This window comes from Panthera uncia (genome assembly GCF_023721935.1).
Source record: "Panthera uncia isolate 11264 chromosome C1 unlocalized genomic scaffold, Puncia_PCG_1.0 HiC_scaffold_3, whole genome shotgun sequence".
NCBI classification, from domain to species: domain Eukaryota; kingdom Metazoa; phylum Chordata; class Mammalia; order Carnivora; family Felidae; genus Panthera; species Panthera uncia.
This window is the reverse complement of record NW_026057584.1, coordinates 33,016,980-33,034,483: the sequence shown is the minus strand read 5'-3', so window position 1 is coordinate 33,034,483 and position 17,504 is coordinate 33,016,980. Positions and strand designations below refer to the sequence as shown.

The 17,504-nt window shown below is 40.2% G+C and overlaps 1 protein-coding gene across 1 annotated transcript in view; it reads left to right on the top strand.

The window, feature by feature from the left end:
* The first annotated feature begins 6,905 nt into the window (after positions 1–6,905).
* FAM117B (family with sequence similarity 117 member B) overlaps positions 6,906–17,504 on the top strand; it is a 95,112-nt gene continuing 84,513 nt past the window's right edge. The window contains exon 1 of the mRNA XM_049615158.1: positions 6,906–7,723. Within this exon, the coding sequence (XP_049471115.1) occupies positions 6,931–7,723 (793 nt within the window). The 5' untranslated portion in view covers positions 6,906–6,930. The remainder of the gene's footprint in view (positions 7,724–17,504) is intronic.

Here is a 17,504-nt window from a genome sequence, read left to right as displayed (position 1 = left end):
AACATCACTCAGCAATTAAAGTTCTGATATTTCCCCTCCTTCATTAGGAAATTGTATACAGTAGGCCCTTACCAAAGTGGATACATTCCAAGACACCCAGTGGATGCCTAAAACTGTGGATGGTATCAAACTCTATGTATACTATGTTTTTCCTATGATAAAACTTAATTTAGAAATTAGGCAAAGTAAGATATTAACAATAAGAACTATTAATAAAATAAAGCAATATACTGCAATGAAAGTTCTGTGAATGTGATCTTTCTCTCAAAATATACTGTACTCACACTTCTTGTGATGATGTGAAATGATAAAATGTCTACAAGATGAGATAAGGTGACATTAATGTCATAGGAATTATAGGCTATTATTGATCTGACCATTTGTCAGAAGTGGGATCATGTGCTTTCAGACTGAGGTTGACTATAGGTAACTGAAACCATGGAAAACAAAACCATGGATAAGAGGGGCTTATTGTATCAACATTTCTTGGGGAAAAAACACCTCCTCAAATCCCAACCTTAAAAATGACTATTTTTTTTCATATTAGTATTTTATACTTCAATATTTGTTTGTTTGTCTATTAGGTAGGGTTCACACCCAGCATGGAGCCCGGCGAGGGGTTTGAACTCACAATCCTGAGATCAAGACCCAAGCTGAGATTAAGAGTCAGTTGTTTAACTGACTGAGCCACTCAGACACCCCCTTCAATATTTGTTTATAATGCATAACCATTATTGTACTGTTGGAGTTGTAATAGATGTATTTTACTTTTCCCTTTTAAAGTGAAAGGAATTTATGACTTCATAATTATCATTTAGTGGCTATATAATGTTCCATTTTATAGCATCTTAGAGCTTTATAAAAGGATATGGCTGACTCCACTAAAACTATAGGAAGAAAAAAAACTATAGGAAGATAAAGTTTTTCTCGTAACCCACTCTCCTTTACCATAAAGATCATTTTAAAGAGTTAAAAAAACACAGAAGCAAATGAGCCTATCAGTAATGTCTTCTGGAGTTTAAATACAGATAAACAAATTCCAATATGTTGCATTTTCAACTTCATACATAATTTGAATGACATCCAAATAGAACAGGGTTAAGCCAGAGGGAGACATATTTATTCTGTTGCTAAAGAGGAAATTAAAAAGTACATGGAAATCAATGAAAATGATAACACTACAACCCTAAACCTCTGGGATGCAGCAAAGGCAGTCATAAGAGTAAAGTATATAGCAATCCAGGCCTTCCTAAAGAAGAAAGAAAGATCTCAGATACACAACCTAACCTTAAGCCTTAAGGAGCTGGAAAAAGAACAGCAAATAAAACCCAAAACTAGCAGAAGACAGGAAATAATAAAGATTAGAGCAGAAATTAATGCTATCGAAACCAAAAAAAAAACCAAAAAAAAAAAAAAAAAACCAAAAAACAAAAAAACACAAAACAGTAGAACAGATCAATGAAACCAGAAGCTGGTTCTTTGAAAGAATCAACAAAATTGATAAACGACTAGCCAGTTTGATCAAAAAGAAAAATGAAAGGACCCAAGTAAATAAACTGAAGAATGAAAGAGGAGAGATGACAACCAACACAGCAGAAATAAAAACAATAATAAGAGAATATTATGAGCAATTATATGCCAATAAAATGGGCAATCTGGAAAAAATGGACAAATTTCTACAAACATATACCCTACTAAAACTGAAACAGGAAGAAATCACAAATTTGAACAGACCCATAACCAGTAAGGAAATCAAATTAGTAATCAAAAATCTGCCAAAACACAAGAGTCCAGGGCCAGATGGATTTCCAGGGGAATTCTACCAACCATTTAAGGAAGAGTTAACACCTATTCTCTTGAAGGTGTTCCAAAAACAGAAACGGAAGGAAAACTTCCAAACTCTTTCTATGAAGCCAGCATTACCTTGATTCCAAAACCAGAGAGACCCCACTAAAAAGGAGAACTAAAGACCAATTTTCCTAATGAACATGGAAGTAAAAATCCTCAAGAAGATATTAGCCAACAGGATCCAACAATACATTAAAAAAATATTCACCATGACCAAGTGGGATTTATACCTGGGATGCAGGGCTGCTTCAATATCTGCCAAACAATCAATGTGATTCATCACATCAATAAAAGAAAGGACAAGAACCATATGATCCTCCCAATAGATGCAGAGAAAGCATTTGACAAAATACAGCATCCTTTCTTGATAAAAACCCTCAAGAAAGGAGGGATAGAAGGAGCATACCTCGAGATCATAAAAGCCATGTATGAACGACCCAATGCTAATATCATCCTCAGTGAGGAAAAACTGAGAGCTTTCCCCCTAAGGTCAGGAACAAGACAGGGATGGCCACTCTTGCCACTGTTATTCAACATACTATTGGAAGTCTTAGCCTCTGCAATCAGACAACACAAAGAAATAAAAGGCATCCACATCAGCCAGGAGGAGGTTCAAACTTTCACTCTTCACAGATGACATGACACTCTATATGGAAAACCCAAAATATTCCACCAAAAACTGCTAGAACTGATCCATGAATTCAGCAAAGTGGCAGGATATAAAATCAATGCACAGAAATCGGTTGCATTCCTATACACCAACAATGAAGCAACAGAAAGAGAAATCAAGGAATCGATCCCATTTACAATTGCACCAAAAGCCATAAAATACCTAGGAATAAATCTAACCAAAGAGGTGAAAAATCTATACACTGAAAACTATAGAAAGCTTATGAAAGAAATTGAAGAAGACACAAAAAAATGGAAAAAGATTCCATGCTCCTGGATAGGAAGAACAAATATTGTTAAAATGTTGATACTACCCAAAGAAATCTACATATTCAATGCAATCCCTATCAAAGTAACACCAGCATTCTTCCCAGAGCTAGAACAAACAATCCTAAAATTTGTATGGAACCAGAAAAGACCCCGAATAGCCAAAGCAATCTTGAAAAAATAAACCAAAGCAGGAGGCATCACAATTCCACACTTCAAGCTATACTACAAAGCTGTAATCATCAAGACAGTATGGTACTGGCACAAGAACAGACACTCAGATCACTGGAACAGAATAGAGAACCCAGAAATGGACCCACAAACGTATGGGCAACTAATATTTGACAAAACAGGAAAGAATATCCAGTGGAATAAAGACAGTCTCTTCAGCAAATGGTGCTGGGAAAACTGGACAGTGACATGCAGAAGAATGAACCTGGACCACTTTCTTACACCAGACACAAAAATAAACTCAAAATGGATGAAAGACCTAAATGTAAGACAGGAAGCCATCAAAATCCTTGAGGAGAAAGCAGGCAAAAACCTCTTTGACCTTGGCCGTAGCAACTTCTTACTCAATACATCTCCAGAGGCAAGGAAAACCAAAGGAAAAATGAAATACTGGGACCTCATCAAAATAAAAAGCTTCTGCACAGCAAAGGAAACAATCAGCAAAACTAAAAGGCAATGGACAGAATGGGAGAAGATATTTGCAAACGACATATCAGATAAAGGGCGAGTATCCAAAATGTATAAAGAACGTAGGAAACTCAACACCCAGAAAGCAAATAATCCAGGGAAGAAATGGGCAAAAGACATGAATAGACACTTCTCCAAGAAGACATCCAGATGGCCAACTGACACATGAAAAAATGCTCAACATCACTCCTCATCAGGGAAATACAAATCAAAACCACAATGAGATACCACCTCACACCTGTCAGAATGGCTAACATTAACAACTCAGGCAACAACAGATGTTGGCAAGGATGCAGAGAAAGGATCTCTTCGCATTGTTGGTGGGAATGCAAGCTGGTGCAGTCACTCTGGAAAACAGTATGGAGGTTCCTCAAAAAACTAAAAATAGAACTACCCTATGTCCCAGCAATTGCACTACTAGGTATTTATCCAAGGGATACAGGTATGCTGTTTTGAAGGGACACACGCACCCCCATGTTTATAGCAGCACTATCAACAACAGCCAAAGTATGGAAAGAGCCCAAATGTCCATCACTGGATGAATGGATAAAGATGTGGTATATATATATACAATGGAGTATTACTCAGCAATCAAAAAGAATGAAATCTTGCCATTTGCAACTACGTGGATGGAATTGGAGGGTATTATGCTAAGCAAAATTAGTCAGAGAAAGACAAATATCATATGACTTCACTCATATGAGGACTTTGAGATACAAAACAGATGAACATAAGGGAAGGGAAACAAAAATAATACAAAAACAGGGAGAGGGACAAAACAGAAGAGACCCATAAATATGGAGAACAAACTGAGGGTGGGAGGCGTTGTGGGGGGGGTGGGCTAAATGGGGAAGGGGCACTAAGGAATCTACTCCTGAAATCATTGTTGCACTATGTGCTAACTAATTTGGATGTAAATTAAAAAAAAAAAACTTAAAAACTAACTGGAGAGCTCTAAGGTATCAAAGAACCTTACACACATATGTATATATGTATAACATATATGTATATGCATATGTATGTATATAGCATTCTGTTGATTTCATACCTTCAAAGTTTTATTTACAAGCCATCACAAATATCCTTTCGTACAAAGGGGCTGAAATGGTTAATACCTGCTTCAGTTAAAGTGCTTTCATTTGTTTAAAGTTAAGCTCTAAACTGATGAGTGAGATAAGCTGAAAAATAGGCATTTTATGGAACTGTGGAGTTTTTCCTATGGGAAGCATGACTAGAAGCAAAAGGTAAACTCATGATTGAGCTAAGGACTTGTAACCCTTTGATCTAATGAAATTATGTTCTGAAATCAGTACTTTAGCTCAGAAAAGCTGAAAGTGTCTTGCCACTGACAACTCTCTAGTTTGGTGACATCAAAAGTAATTTATCAGGTACACATGAAAATAATATAACATTGTGTATCAACTAAGTCAAATAAAATTTTTTTATTTAAAAAAAAGGAAAATAAATAAAAGCACTGAGGATGGAGGGATGCATTAAAAGGGTAGGCAAAAATATAATAATCTTCAACTCATAAGGAAAAGTAACTGATCAGGAAGCTCAAAACAAGAGGGCTATTGAACTCAGTTTAATTCAGTAAGTATGTATTGAGCTCCTACTTTGTGCAATACAAAGTGTCTAATACAGCATCCATGCCATCTTTTTTTTTAATGTTTATTTTATTTTTGATAGAGCAGGGGAGGGGCAGAGAGAGGAACAGAGAGAGGATCCCTACAGGCCCCATGCCAACAGCAGAGAGCCCAATGCGGGGCTTGAGCACACAAACAGAGAGATCATGACCTGAGCCTAAGTGGGATGCTTAACCAACTGAGACACCCAGGCGCCCCAACGTCTTTATGTAAAGGTTTGTTCTCTCTTATGCATTAAGGTGGGACTTCACTCTCTGCACGGATCGTGTTGGCAGTTTCCTGTGTCCTGTCTCATGAGAAGGTATTTTTGTCTTACCATAGGTTGTGGGGTTGGGTAGTAATGCCAGATATATCCAGAGCACTAGTCAACTTAAGGCAGTTCATTAGCTAAGGACTTGGGTGCTTTTTGTGGTAGGGGAGAGAGGAGGAATGGGTGATAAGGAGAGATGTGGGCCTCTGAATCACATGGAGACTCTGGAATTATTGAGGATCTTACACACCATATTTTCATTTTAACCCTTGATTAAAAATCACAATTGTATGAAGGGGATGGTTCTGTATTTTTCAGATAAGGAAACTGCGTAGTGATCTATTTAAGGTCACAGAGTAAGTGGTGGGTCAGGGATCTGAATCTCGTCTCCAGGTCTTCAGAGCTTTCCTCCAAGTGCACAGGGTCCCAGTAGAATTTCAGGTCCAGAGTGAATCATATTGTGCCCTCCACTCTCACATTTTTACAAGACGAAGTCTGTCTAGAATGTACATCTAATAAAGTAGTAGAAAGAGATCACGTACCGGCAGTTTATAGCCTGAGAAGTGAATATGTAGTGTAACGTCTTTTTTTTTTTTTTTTTTTTTTGTCTTGATGAGGCTCTCCAAACGTTATTTCAGGCCAGTGTTACTGCCTGTCTTCCTAAATGCTTGCCCATACTACAAAGACGTGTTTCCCCCGTTAGACAAAAATACTAATGTCTGGTCCAGTTCTGTCTCAAATAACGATGTAAGAATCAAATAAAGCCCTTTGTAAACTATGGCACTTTACAAACTTGTAAGGTAGCACACATTTTTCCAAGGTATCAAGAAACTGAAGTAGCTGATTAAAGTAAATTCTTGATTACTTGAGATACAGGAGGGTAGCAATAGCATTTGGTTACTGGACTTCATAGAGACAATCTAAAACCACATTCTAACTAGCATTTTTAACCTGAGATTTGGCTTTTTGTAGAGGTTTTTAAAAAAGGAGACGAGATGTAAAATGCCAATACACTAAATTTCTCCTTTGAGCTCTGTCCAAACATTGACTTTGGACAGAACAAAAAGACGCACTTACACATCCTCTGCACGTTAAGACTGAGGTAAGGAAATGAGTTATGGGGGAAAAGACTTCAGACCTCCTTGGTGACCGTTCTCGTTCGGGACGTTCCCTTCGGCAATACTCCAGAGTATGAGTCCCTAGGGCTCCCCCCAGTGGGAAGGGAAAGACGCGCGTGGCCAGGCTCGCGTACGCGTACACTCACGTGTACACACACACACACACGCACATAGACACACGCTCGCGCGCGCGCGTACACTACACATACACACCGACTGTTTCCTCCGCTCCCCCTCCCCCCGGGGGGGCGGGGTCTCTTTCTCTTTAAAGAGCAGACGGTCTTATTGCAAACCCTGGCTCTCTAAGGCCCAGGGGGCCCGGGACCCGAGCTGCTCGCAGCCAATGGACGCGGTGGAGCGGCTCGAGCGCGGCTGACGCTACACCAATGGGCGTTAGCGGGGGGCGGGGGCAGCGGAGGAGACACTATTGTTGATGAGGAGGAGCGGCGGCGGCGGCGGCTGCTGCACCACCTCGTTGCTGCCGGCCGCGGCCCGGGCGCCCCCTGCTCCACGGATTCCGGCCTCGCCACCCGTCGCGGGGACCTTCCCTCCGGCCTCGAGAATCCAACCCCTGCATCCCAACAACAACAAACCTCCCCCCGTCTCGCCCAGTCACCGGGGAGGGGGGGGGACCATGTCCCAGCGGGTGAGGCGCAATGGGTCCCCCACGCCGGCCGGCTCCCTCGGGGGCGGTGCGGTCGCCACGGCTGGGGGAGCCGGGAGCCGCCTGCAACCCATGAGGGCGACGGTTCCGTTCCAGCTGAAGCAGCAGCAGCAACATGGCAGCCCCACGCGGAGCAACGGCGGCGGCGGCGGCAACAACGGCGGCTGCTGTGGTGGCGCCTCAGGCCCCTCAGGCGGCGTCGGCGGCGGGGGCCCGCGCACCGCCTCGCGCAGCACTAGCCCCACGCGCGGCGGCGGGAGTGCGGCCGCGCGCACCAGCCCCACAGTAGCTACGCAGACGGGCGCGTCCGCGACGTCCACGCGAGGTACCAGCCCCACGCGCGGCGCCGCGCCCGGGGCTCGCGGGAGCCCCCCACGGCCGCAGCCCCCGCCGCCGCTGCTGGGCACTGTTTCGTCTCCTAGCTCCTCGCCCACCCACCTGTGGACTGGCGAGGTGAGCACGGCCCCACCCCCAGCCCGCGTCCGGCACCGGAGAAGGTCCCCGGAGCAAAGCCGTAGCTCCCCAGAGAGGAGGAGCCCAAGCGCCCCGGTCTGCAAAGCAGGTACGTGCTGGGAGCCGAGCGGCTAGGGGAAGGGAGTAGGAAGGGGTCCTGGGCGCGCGCCGCTTTCGTGCGGGGATTGCGGCGCTACAGCGTAGCCCGGGCGGGCGGGGGGCGGGGCGGGGGGCGGGGCCGGGGTGGTGCGGTGCCGCCTTCCCCGGGCAAGCCCCGCGCCCTCTCCACCGCTCCCTGTTTGTCTCATTCATTGCTCTGCCGACCTTGCGCGGGTCTCCGATAGTACAGGTGCAGCTGCTAACCTTCTGCTTGGGCTGATACGTGTTAATGATAAACCTGGGATTCTGGCCGCCCGTTGGTTACTGCTAACTCTTTCTTGGGGGTGAGGCTAGGAGTGGTTTGTCGCTTTGTTTTAGTGACCTGGTTAATGTTACTATAGCACATGTCTGCTAAGTATTTTCTTTTGTAAAACAGTTTCAGATTGTAAAGACTGAATTCATTAGCATAGCAAATTTGGATCCCTGAAGAGACGTGAGGCTGGCAACGTGTTAGTATTTCCTTAGACCTGATACGTGGGTAGCAAGAAAACTCTATAAGCTTTGTCTTAGAGTCCGGGTGTATTTCTGATATACTGATTTTATTTAGATGTAAAGCCATTTATTTAAAAAAAAAACCAGATCAACGTTTTTCTCTTATTATTTTAGGGACAACTCCCCCCCCCCCAAAACAAAAAACAAAACAAAACAAAAACCCTGTTGTTTTTCTGTGTACTTGGAAGCTTTTTTGGAAAAGGTCCTGAATGGGACTGTTGGGTTTCACTGGAGTCATTCATAAAGAGTAACTTAAAAGATTCAAATTATGAAAGTGGAAAGAAAATTTGTCATTCAGTTGTCTTTCTGTTAGAATCTAGTGTAAAAAACAAATGGATGGTTTTTGGCTTATGCAGTTATACTGATGATATATACCTTTGTTTTTCCCTTGTCTGGGGGAATTTCTTTAGAATCTTTCATGCAGAATTGCTGTGAATTTCAGGAAATTTAGTACAGAAGTGCTTCTCAACCAAATAAAACAGATTAAGTGGCTTCAAGGGTTCATTCAGAAATGCAGGGAGTAGGATGACTCTTACTGTTTATTTTATCAAAGATTTTAGATAGTGGATACATTTTTGGGAGAGATTGGCCTAAAAAATGATCAATAGTGTTTTCTAATTAGAATGAGAATATGGTTTTAAACCTGTTTGAAAATGCATTGTTGTGTTTTTTTTTTTTTTAATTTTTTTTTTTCAACGTTTTTTATTTATTTTTGGGACAGAGAGAGGCAGAGCATGAACAGGGGAGGGGCAGAGAGAGAGGGAGACACAGAATCGGAAACAGGCTCCAGGCTCCGAGCCGTCAGCCCAGAGCCTGACGCGGGGCTCGAACTCACGGACCGCGAGATCGTGACCTGGCTGAAGTCGGACGCTCAACCGACTGCGCCACCCAGGCGCCCCTGTTGTGTTTTTTTTTTAAACTTCAATTGTTAAAGGTACTAGAATCCTCCTCCTCCTCAAAAAAAGTTATCACTTTACTGAGCTCCTACTGTATGGTTGGTAATTTACCTACAAGATCTCATTTTAACTTTCCCAGTAGGTTTTAGAGAGATTAAGTAGCAAGTAACAAGATACTTGAATTTTGCTGGATGGTACTCCAAAACCGTGTCTTTCACATTATATCAAGGAGGTAGGTTCATGATGTATAAGACAGGATCTGGGATATATATATAACATACTAAAATCACATGTGTTTTTGAAGCAATTCTTAGAGGTATCTGGTGAACGTAATTTACCTTCAACCTTCTGGAGCTGGTATAGTGTGGCAAGTGGAAGGGAAGAAGGGGGTGGTGACTGTAATCTCATAACAGAATCTGGCTGCCCTCTCAACTATGTGACCCTTAAAGCAGAGCAGAAACCTGAGGAGAGCCCAGTTAAGTATTGGCAAAGAGTGGAAGAAGGTGGTCTTTTCTTCTTTGTTTAGGATTTATTTTCTCAGATCTTGGTCTCATGTGCCCACTCTTCATGTTTCCCAAAGCTCCCTTGTCTTAGGCTGTCATTCCAGTCATGCTATAAAAGTAACCTTTCTCAAAAGCTTCCCCTGTCCCCCCACCAAAAAACTTCCCAGAAAATAAAAAAAACATTTTCTTCTAGTATGGTATGCTCAACTATGTGTGAAAGGAATAGTGTGGGTCATTGAGTTTTACTGAAGTGAATGTCTGATAGCTTCTTTCCTTGAAATGTCTCATTTCACTCTAGTGAACTTTCATGCAGATAGGACTTTCAGATTTTATATTTCAAGTCTTAATAGCACAAACTAGATAATTTGCTATTTTTCTCAGACTAAATCTGGAAAGAGAGAAGAGGGGAAAAAGAATCTTTTTGATCCCTGGGACTCTTTGATTAAAGGGAAATTATCACCAGTTTGCAGCCTTAGTGAAATGTAGAAGTCCTTACTGGTAGAAGGGAATGGTCTGTAGTTCTGTAAACCTCATATGACTCAAATTCCAAGGATCATCTAGATACGGCCGCCAACTTCAAGGTGTCTATCAGATGAACTGAATGCTTTAACTTTGTTTAGGGATCCAATATCTGAAAGCCTCTGAGTTGAAGGTCTTAGAATCTTTGGAGGGGAGTCTCTACTTTGCCAGGGTTAGATGTAATAACTGGCTAACCCAGAATTTTTTCTCGTGACTACTATTAAGGTAAACCAAGCACCTATCCCTGACATATTTTAAACTTCTCACCTTCAGGGCCTGCCATCTCCATGGCAAAGTGGCGTGCCATTAGGAACTGATCTCAGAGAAGGTAGCCAGGCAACAGTGTTAACTGTAGACAAAATGAGGAAGGAGGTGAGGTTTGTTTTTGCGCTTTCTCTCCTTTTGTCTTTTTTAAAAAATTTTTTTAATGTTTATTTATCTTTGAGAGAGAGTGTGCAAGGCAGGCTGCAGGCTCTGAGTTGTCAGCACAGAGCCCAGTGTGTGGCTCAGACCCATGAACTGTGAGATCATGACCTGAGCCGAAGTTGGATGCTTAACCAACTGAGCCACCCAGGCGCCCCCTACTCCTTTTGTCTTGATAAAATGACAAGTGTATTACAAATGGAGAGGTGGCATATTTGGAGCATAGGCTTTGAATAGACAGTCTAGGTTAAATATTTGTATTCCACCACTTAGAAGGCATGTGATATGGGGAAGTGAATAACTTTGTAACATTTAACTTACTTTTTAAAAAAATATTTTTTTATTGTTATTTTTAACATTTATTTATTTTTGAGAGACAGCATGAGCAGGGGGAGGGGCAGAGAGTGAGGGAGATACAGAATCCGAAGCAGGCTCTAGGCTCTGAGCTGTCAGCACAGAGCCCAATGTGGGTCTCGAACCTACGAACTGTGAGATCGCGACCTGAGCCAAAGTTGGATGCTTAACTGACTGAGCCACCCAGGCGCCCCAGATTTTGTTATTTTTTAAAGTGACCTCTACACCCAATGCTCAGACTCAAAACCCTGAGATCAAGAGTCATATGCTCCACCAACTGAGCCAGCCAGGTGCCCCTAATCCTTAACTTTCTTATCTGTAAAATAGGTGATGATCATTATATCTGCTTCATATGGTGGTAAAGATTAAAGGAAATTGAAAAATCCTCAGCATAGTACCTCAGTATGAAAGTTAGCTATTGTATATCATATTAGTTTTGCTTCTAGTTTTAGTGGATTTAACATAAATTGCCAGTGTAGGCTTAGTTTTCATGGTTGTATGAAATTTCAAATTGGAGAGAACATTGCCTTTGAACATCCAGAACTGTAGCTCAAGTATGGTCTGTGGTTTGTCTGTATCAGAATTACTTGGGGTCCTTGATAATGCAGACTTTGAAAGCCCCCCATCCTCTGATTTTGATTTTACTCTGTATTTTAAAAGCAGTCACTAGAAGCACCAAAGAAAAATAGTTTGAAAACTCATTACAGAAAAGAGTGTTACTACAGTATGTATTTTTGCAGTATGTACTTTTGCAGTGTGGCTGGTATGTAGATAGCAAGTAGTGTTTTTGCTAATTTTTCCCTTACTTGATATGTATTATGTTATGTATGAATTTGGTTGTTTATTAGGGTAGGAGACTGGCAAGAGCAGAAACAAGAAGTGGGCTTCTCTGGACTAATAATCTGGAGGTAGGTTACCAGGACTTCATATTTGTAGCATCTTAGACTTCTGCTTTCTAGTACTTTGTGAAGTACACAGCTTTAAGAACTCAGTGTTTCTCTAACATTTGGGAGATTGATGCTAGCTTCATCAGGGGAATCCTTTTGGTTTTTATGTCTGTATTTTACAGTTGGAGATGAGGCAAAGTGGAGTCTTACTATTAGTTCAGTATCTTGGTTAGCAGAATTTGTATTTAATTCAGTTCTGTAAGCTGTGATTGAACTACTCTTAGTAACTGCAGTACAAAGATGTAGAAGACACAGGGAACTCCAGAGACTCACAAACCAGCTATGGAAGACATGTACAAAAGCATATAATATGATGAGTGCTCTGGGCTCATAGAGAAGTGAGTAGTTCTGTAGGGAATGGGTATAGAAGTTCAGCCAGAGGAGATGGCTTTTGATTTGGCTTGGAAGGGGAAAAACAGAACTTTATATTTGGATCATAAAGGTGTGAAAATATATATAGGATATTCAGACTTATATGTCTTAAAGTGTAGAGTATTGGATGTAGGAGAAAAGAGGGAACAGTAGAAAAGAAAGTAGAAAGGTAAGTTTTCAGAAAAGCCTTGAAGAGAATATATGAATTAGAATGTATTCCATGGTTAAAAGCTCTGGAGGCAGATTTCCAGGGTTCAAATGTTGGCATTACAACTCGTTTAATTTTAAGTAAATTCACTTCACCTTTAAAAAGGGTATACTAGATAATAGTGTTTGCAGTAGAGGATTATTAGAAGGATAAAATGCTTATAATCTCTGCATGGGTATAGAAATCTCTCAGTATTAGCTGTTTTCATATCATCTTTACATTCCTCATCATCCAAGGGTTTAGACATTCAAGGTTAATTTGTTAGTAGTGGTAGTATTTACCTTCTTAGAATGTGTAGAGTCTATAATTACTTATAATTTATTTTTATTTTTTTAGAGTGTGAGCAAGGGAGAGGGGTAGAGTGGGAGAGAAGGAATCTTAAAAAAAAATTTTTTTTAATGTTTCCTTATTTTTGAGAGAGAGAGAGAGAGACAGAGCATGAACTGGGAAGGGGCAGAGAGAGAGGGAGACACAGAATCCGAAGCAGGCTCCAGGCCCTCAGCTGTCAACACAGAGCCCAACGCAGGGCTCAAACTTACGAACTGCGAGGTTGTGACCTGAGCCAAAGTCAGGTGCTTAACCAACTGAGCCACCCAGGCGCCCCGAGAGAGAGAGAGAATCTTAAGCAGGCTCCATGCTCAGTGTGGAGCCCCCTGTGGGGCTTGATCCCACAACCCTGAGATCATGACCTGAACTGATACCAAAAGTCAGATGCTCAACCAACTGAGCCACACAGGCAACCCAGAGTTTATAATTACTTACGATGAGTAGAGCACAAATTTGAGATGAGAGAAACTGTAGGATAATAACTCACTAAGGCATAGAACACGTGAATTTAAGTGCAGTGGCAGTGGGAATGGCAAGGAAAAAAGAGAGTGAAGAGACTTTGATTTGGTAACCTGTTGGACATAGAGATTGAGAAAGGGGCAGTTGAGGGTAATAGGTTTGGTTGATGATACTAATTGTGATAAGCAACACAGTAGGGAATGCAAATATGGGTAGAGAAAATGAACAGTGTTTTAGACCTGTTTAGTTTGTACTCTCAGGAAGTCCAGGTAATTCCCTAGACTGGAAAATACAGTTTTAGAACTCAGGGGTCCAGTTTGAATTGGGGGCAAGAAATTGGGACTCATTGATTTCAGTAAACATTCATTTAACATGTACTTCAGGCTAGGCATTTACATGTGGGCAATATGTGAAATGATTAGAATGGATAAGATGATGGGGAGAATGCTGAGGATAGAACTCTGGGAGAAAACAAGCATTTTAAGGATAGAAAGAAAAGCCAGTGAAGAAGCCTGATTGTGTGGAAGGAGGAGAAATGGTGGAATAGTGTTGAGAAAGCCAAAAGAAAGATTGGATTTCAAGGAGGGGATGATAAAGATTTTCAGATTCTGCCAAGAGAGCAAGTAGGCTGACCTTGGAGAATAGGCTTTTGAATTTGGTATTTCCATCAGTTGATGATCTCTGAGAGAGAGTAGTTTCTGGGGTACACAAGTTGGATTAAAGTGGTGGGTGAGAAAGTAGAGGTAAGGATTATAAATTACTCCTAAGAAGTGCAGGTTACTCTTATATCACTGAAAGGAAGGAAAGTGACAAAACAGGATGCAAAGTTGAGCTAAGGTTCATTTATTTATAGGATAGGAAAAACTTAAGCATGTTTCATAGGTGTGGGGAGGGGATTTATTAGGAGAATGAGACTGCAAGTGTAAGAGAAAATGGAAGTCGTAGATGGAGCAAGGTCATGGAAAATGTGAGAGGCAGTGGGATCCAGCACATGGTAGAGTCTGGAAATCTCAGAAACAACTAAGGACACTTCTTTCTCTGAGGATGGGAAGGTGGTAAGGGTGGGTTAAAATGATAGATAACTTAGCAGTAGAAGGGAAGGAAGCAGTAGAAAGGAAGGAAGTTGAGAAAGTCAGCTACTTCCATTTTCAAACTACTTGAAGAAAAAAATAGCATGTTTGTCTTAATACTATATTTTTTAATTTAAATTTTGTTTTTATTAAAGTACATGTATGTAATTAAAAATATCAAAGAGCACTGGGGGCACCTGGCTAGTTCAGCTGGTAGAGGGTGCGACTCTTGATTTCAGGGTTGTGAGTTCAAGCCCCGTGTTGGGTGTAGAGATTACTTAACAGATCTTTAAAAAGAAAAATAACACTGAACTTATAATGAAATAAAATGTTTTCCTGACACATCTCTCTCCACTCCTACTTCCTGCCTCCTAGAGACAGTCACTTTCAACTCTTGGTAGTCTTTGTTTCTGGGAAATTTTTTCTATCATTTCTCCTTTCTGTTATTTTTTTTTTAAATCTTTTTGGAACCCCTGCTATATGGGACCTCTTGAATTGAGCTAATACTTTTTAAATTTCTGCTAGTTTCCATCTCTGTACCTTTTTGTTCTTCTTTCGAGCAGATTTGTTTTATCTTCTGTCTTTTCAATTGATTTTTAAATCCTGGTCATTATATTTTCATTTTTCAAGAGAACTTACCTTGCTGTCTTATTAGTCCTTGTCTTGTCAGGATTTTCTAAAAACGTTTATAAAAGGTATAAATACCATCAAAGTTATTATTTTTTTTTGCCCTCTGCATTATCTTCAGAGCTCCTTTTGTCTTGAGCTTTGTCATGTTGAAACTGTCATTCGTTTTCTATTAATATTTAAATAAGAGACAAAAATGCTGATCAGGTGTTCTTTCTGGCTAGGTTAGGCTGGTAGACTGGAGGATCTTAAAGGAGAATGATGATGCAAGGACTCTCTAATGTAGGGTTTTTCTGCCAGCTTTCCCAGGGGAGAGTCCTACAGTATCATGCCTGAGGATATGTCTGGTGTCTTCAAGTCCAGAGCCTGCCTAGTTAATCTCTCTAGAGCAGTTTTTCCCAGTCTTTTCGCTCTGGAGAAACCCTTGGAATAATTTTCATTTCTCAAGAAACCTCTGCTTTTCATGATCAGTAAGTTGAGATATAGTGGTGTGGTGGTAATCAGTGATCTTCTGAGTACAGATTGATTTCTCTGTGGATCTACTTGGCCAGCGTATTATAAGCTTACTCATTTTGTGTAATTTTCCCCTCTACCTCTTCTTGGGAAAAAACATAGTTAAGCTTAGCCTCTTTTTTCTTCTCTTTCTTCCTTTCCTTTCCCTCCTGTTCCTTATGCTCTATACCTAATGTGGGGCTTGAACTCATGACCTAGAGATCAAGAGTAGCATACTCCGCTGACTGAGCCAGCTGGATGCCCCAATCTCTTTCCTATGCATAGATTTTCAAAACTCATAAGGCAGCCACAACACATTTTGATTAAATAATTGGGTTAAACCAATGAGGTTAATTTTTCTAAAGGTAGACTTAGCAGATTTATTTTTTTGATAAATGTTTATTTTACTAGGGAGAGAGAGAGGGAGAGAATCTCAAGTGGGCTCTGCGGTGGCAGCACAGAGCCCAGTGTGGGGCTTGATCCTACAATGAACTGCGAGACCATGACCTGAGCTGAAATCAAGAGTCAGACGCTTAACTAACTGAGCCACTCAGGCACCCCTCAGTAGATTTAATTTAAATAAAGTTAGTAAAGTTAGTTTTTTACAATGTGGAAATTTATTGACAAAGTTGTATAATAAAGCTATGGAAACCATAAGCCAAGATAATATGAAAAAAATTTAGTCTGAGACAATTTGCATAATAGTTTGAAAAAATTCTGAGTAACATGATCTGTCTCAAATATAAGTTATGCAGAATTATATGTTTATTTCTTGGTATCTTTTATGTAGACTTAAAAAAGTGATGTTTCAAAAATAAAAACAAAATTTATCTCTTTAAGGCAAAACATTTACTTGGGTGTTTTTATTTTGCTGTACAAATAAAACTCAATTTGGAGTTGAACTTGAAATGAGCACACTCACATTTCATTTTCAGATGAAATGAAACACTTCTTTCCTTGCTTTTGATGCTTGTTAAACAAGAAAAAGTTTGTTTATTCATATAAGAAGTTGAAAATGCAGCAAATTATTCATTGCTTTCCTTTGAATGGCAAGACACTTTTTTTTTGCACAGACATTTAGAACTTTTACCAGCCAGATCAAGAAACCTTGGGTTGAGCTTATAATTAGACTGCAGCTAATTTACCACAAACATTTCCTTTCAAAACTTTGTTGAAACATCTTTCCTACTGTTGTCTCTTTTCCTGTCTGTTGTCCTTTATGGGTTTTACCTTTTTACTTCTTCAGTATTATAGGAAGTCTTTGATACTCTTTCTGTTAAAGGTGAAATAACCTGTGGAGGTGAAATAACCTGTGGGTTATTCCCCACAATTTCTACATGACATTTTAAATTGACCATTCTTCTTTATTAACTAGTTAATTTTTAATATTTTTTTGGAGTTCTTGCTCTCAAAGAGCTGATTTTGTAGTTGTATGCTATAGTCTGCCTACCAGCATGTATTCCTTCCCTCCTTCCATCCTTTCTTTCTCTGCAGATAATATATACACATGATAAAAATTATAAATGATAAAAGAAAATACAATAAAAAGTCTTCCCCCTACTTTAAATTCATTATTCTCAGAGAAATCCAGGTAGCTGTTTCTTTTATATTATTCCAGAATTATTCTGTGCATATACAAATATGTAGATATGTTACTGTGCATATAGGTTTATTATGTACCAGACATTATTTTATCGGGCTTTTGTTTGAACAGTTAGATCATTTCCAATATTTTGCTGTTAAATGGTTTACTGTGTTGAATATTCTTGTTTATACTTCGTGTACTTATATATATAAGTTTATCTGTAGGATGAATTCTTAGAAATGAGATTTCTTGACCAGAGGTACACATTTTTCTTTCAGTTGTCGGATATATTTCAGGACTTGATATCAGCTCATAGTTGACTTCCAGCCTATGTTTTTCTCTTCTATCTTTTGAGGTTTTTTTTTTTTTTTTTTTTTTTTTTTTCTTTTTTTTTCCCCTTTTTGTTTTTTTTTTTTTTTTTTTTTTTTTGTTTTTTTTTGTGGTTGCACTTAAGCAG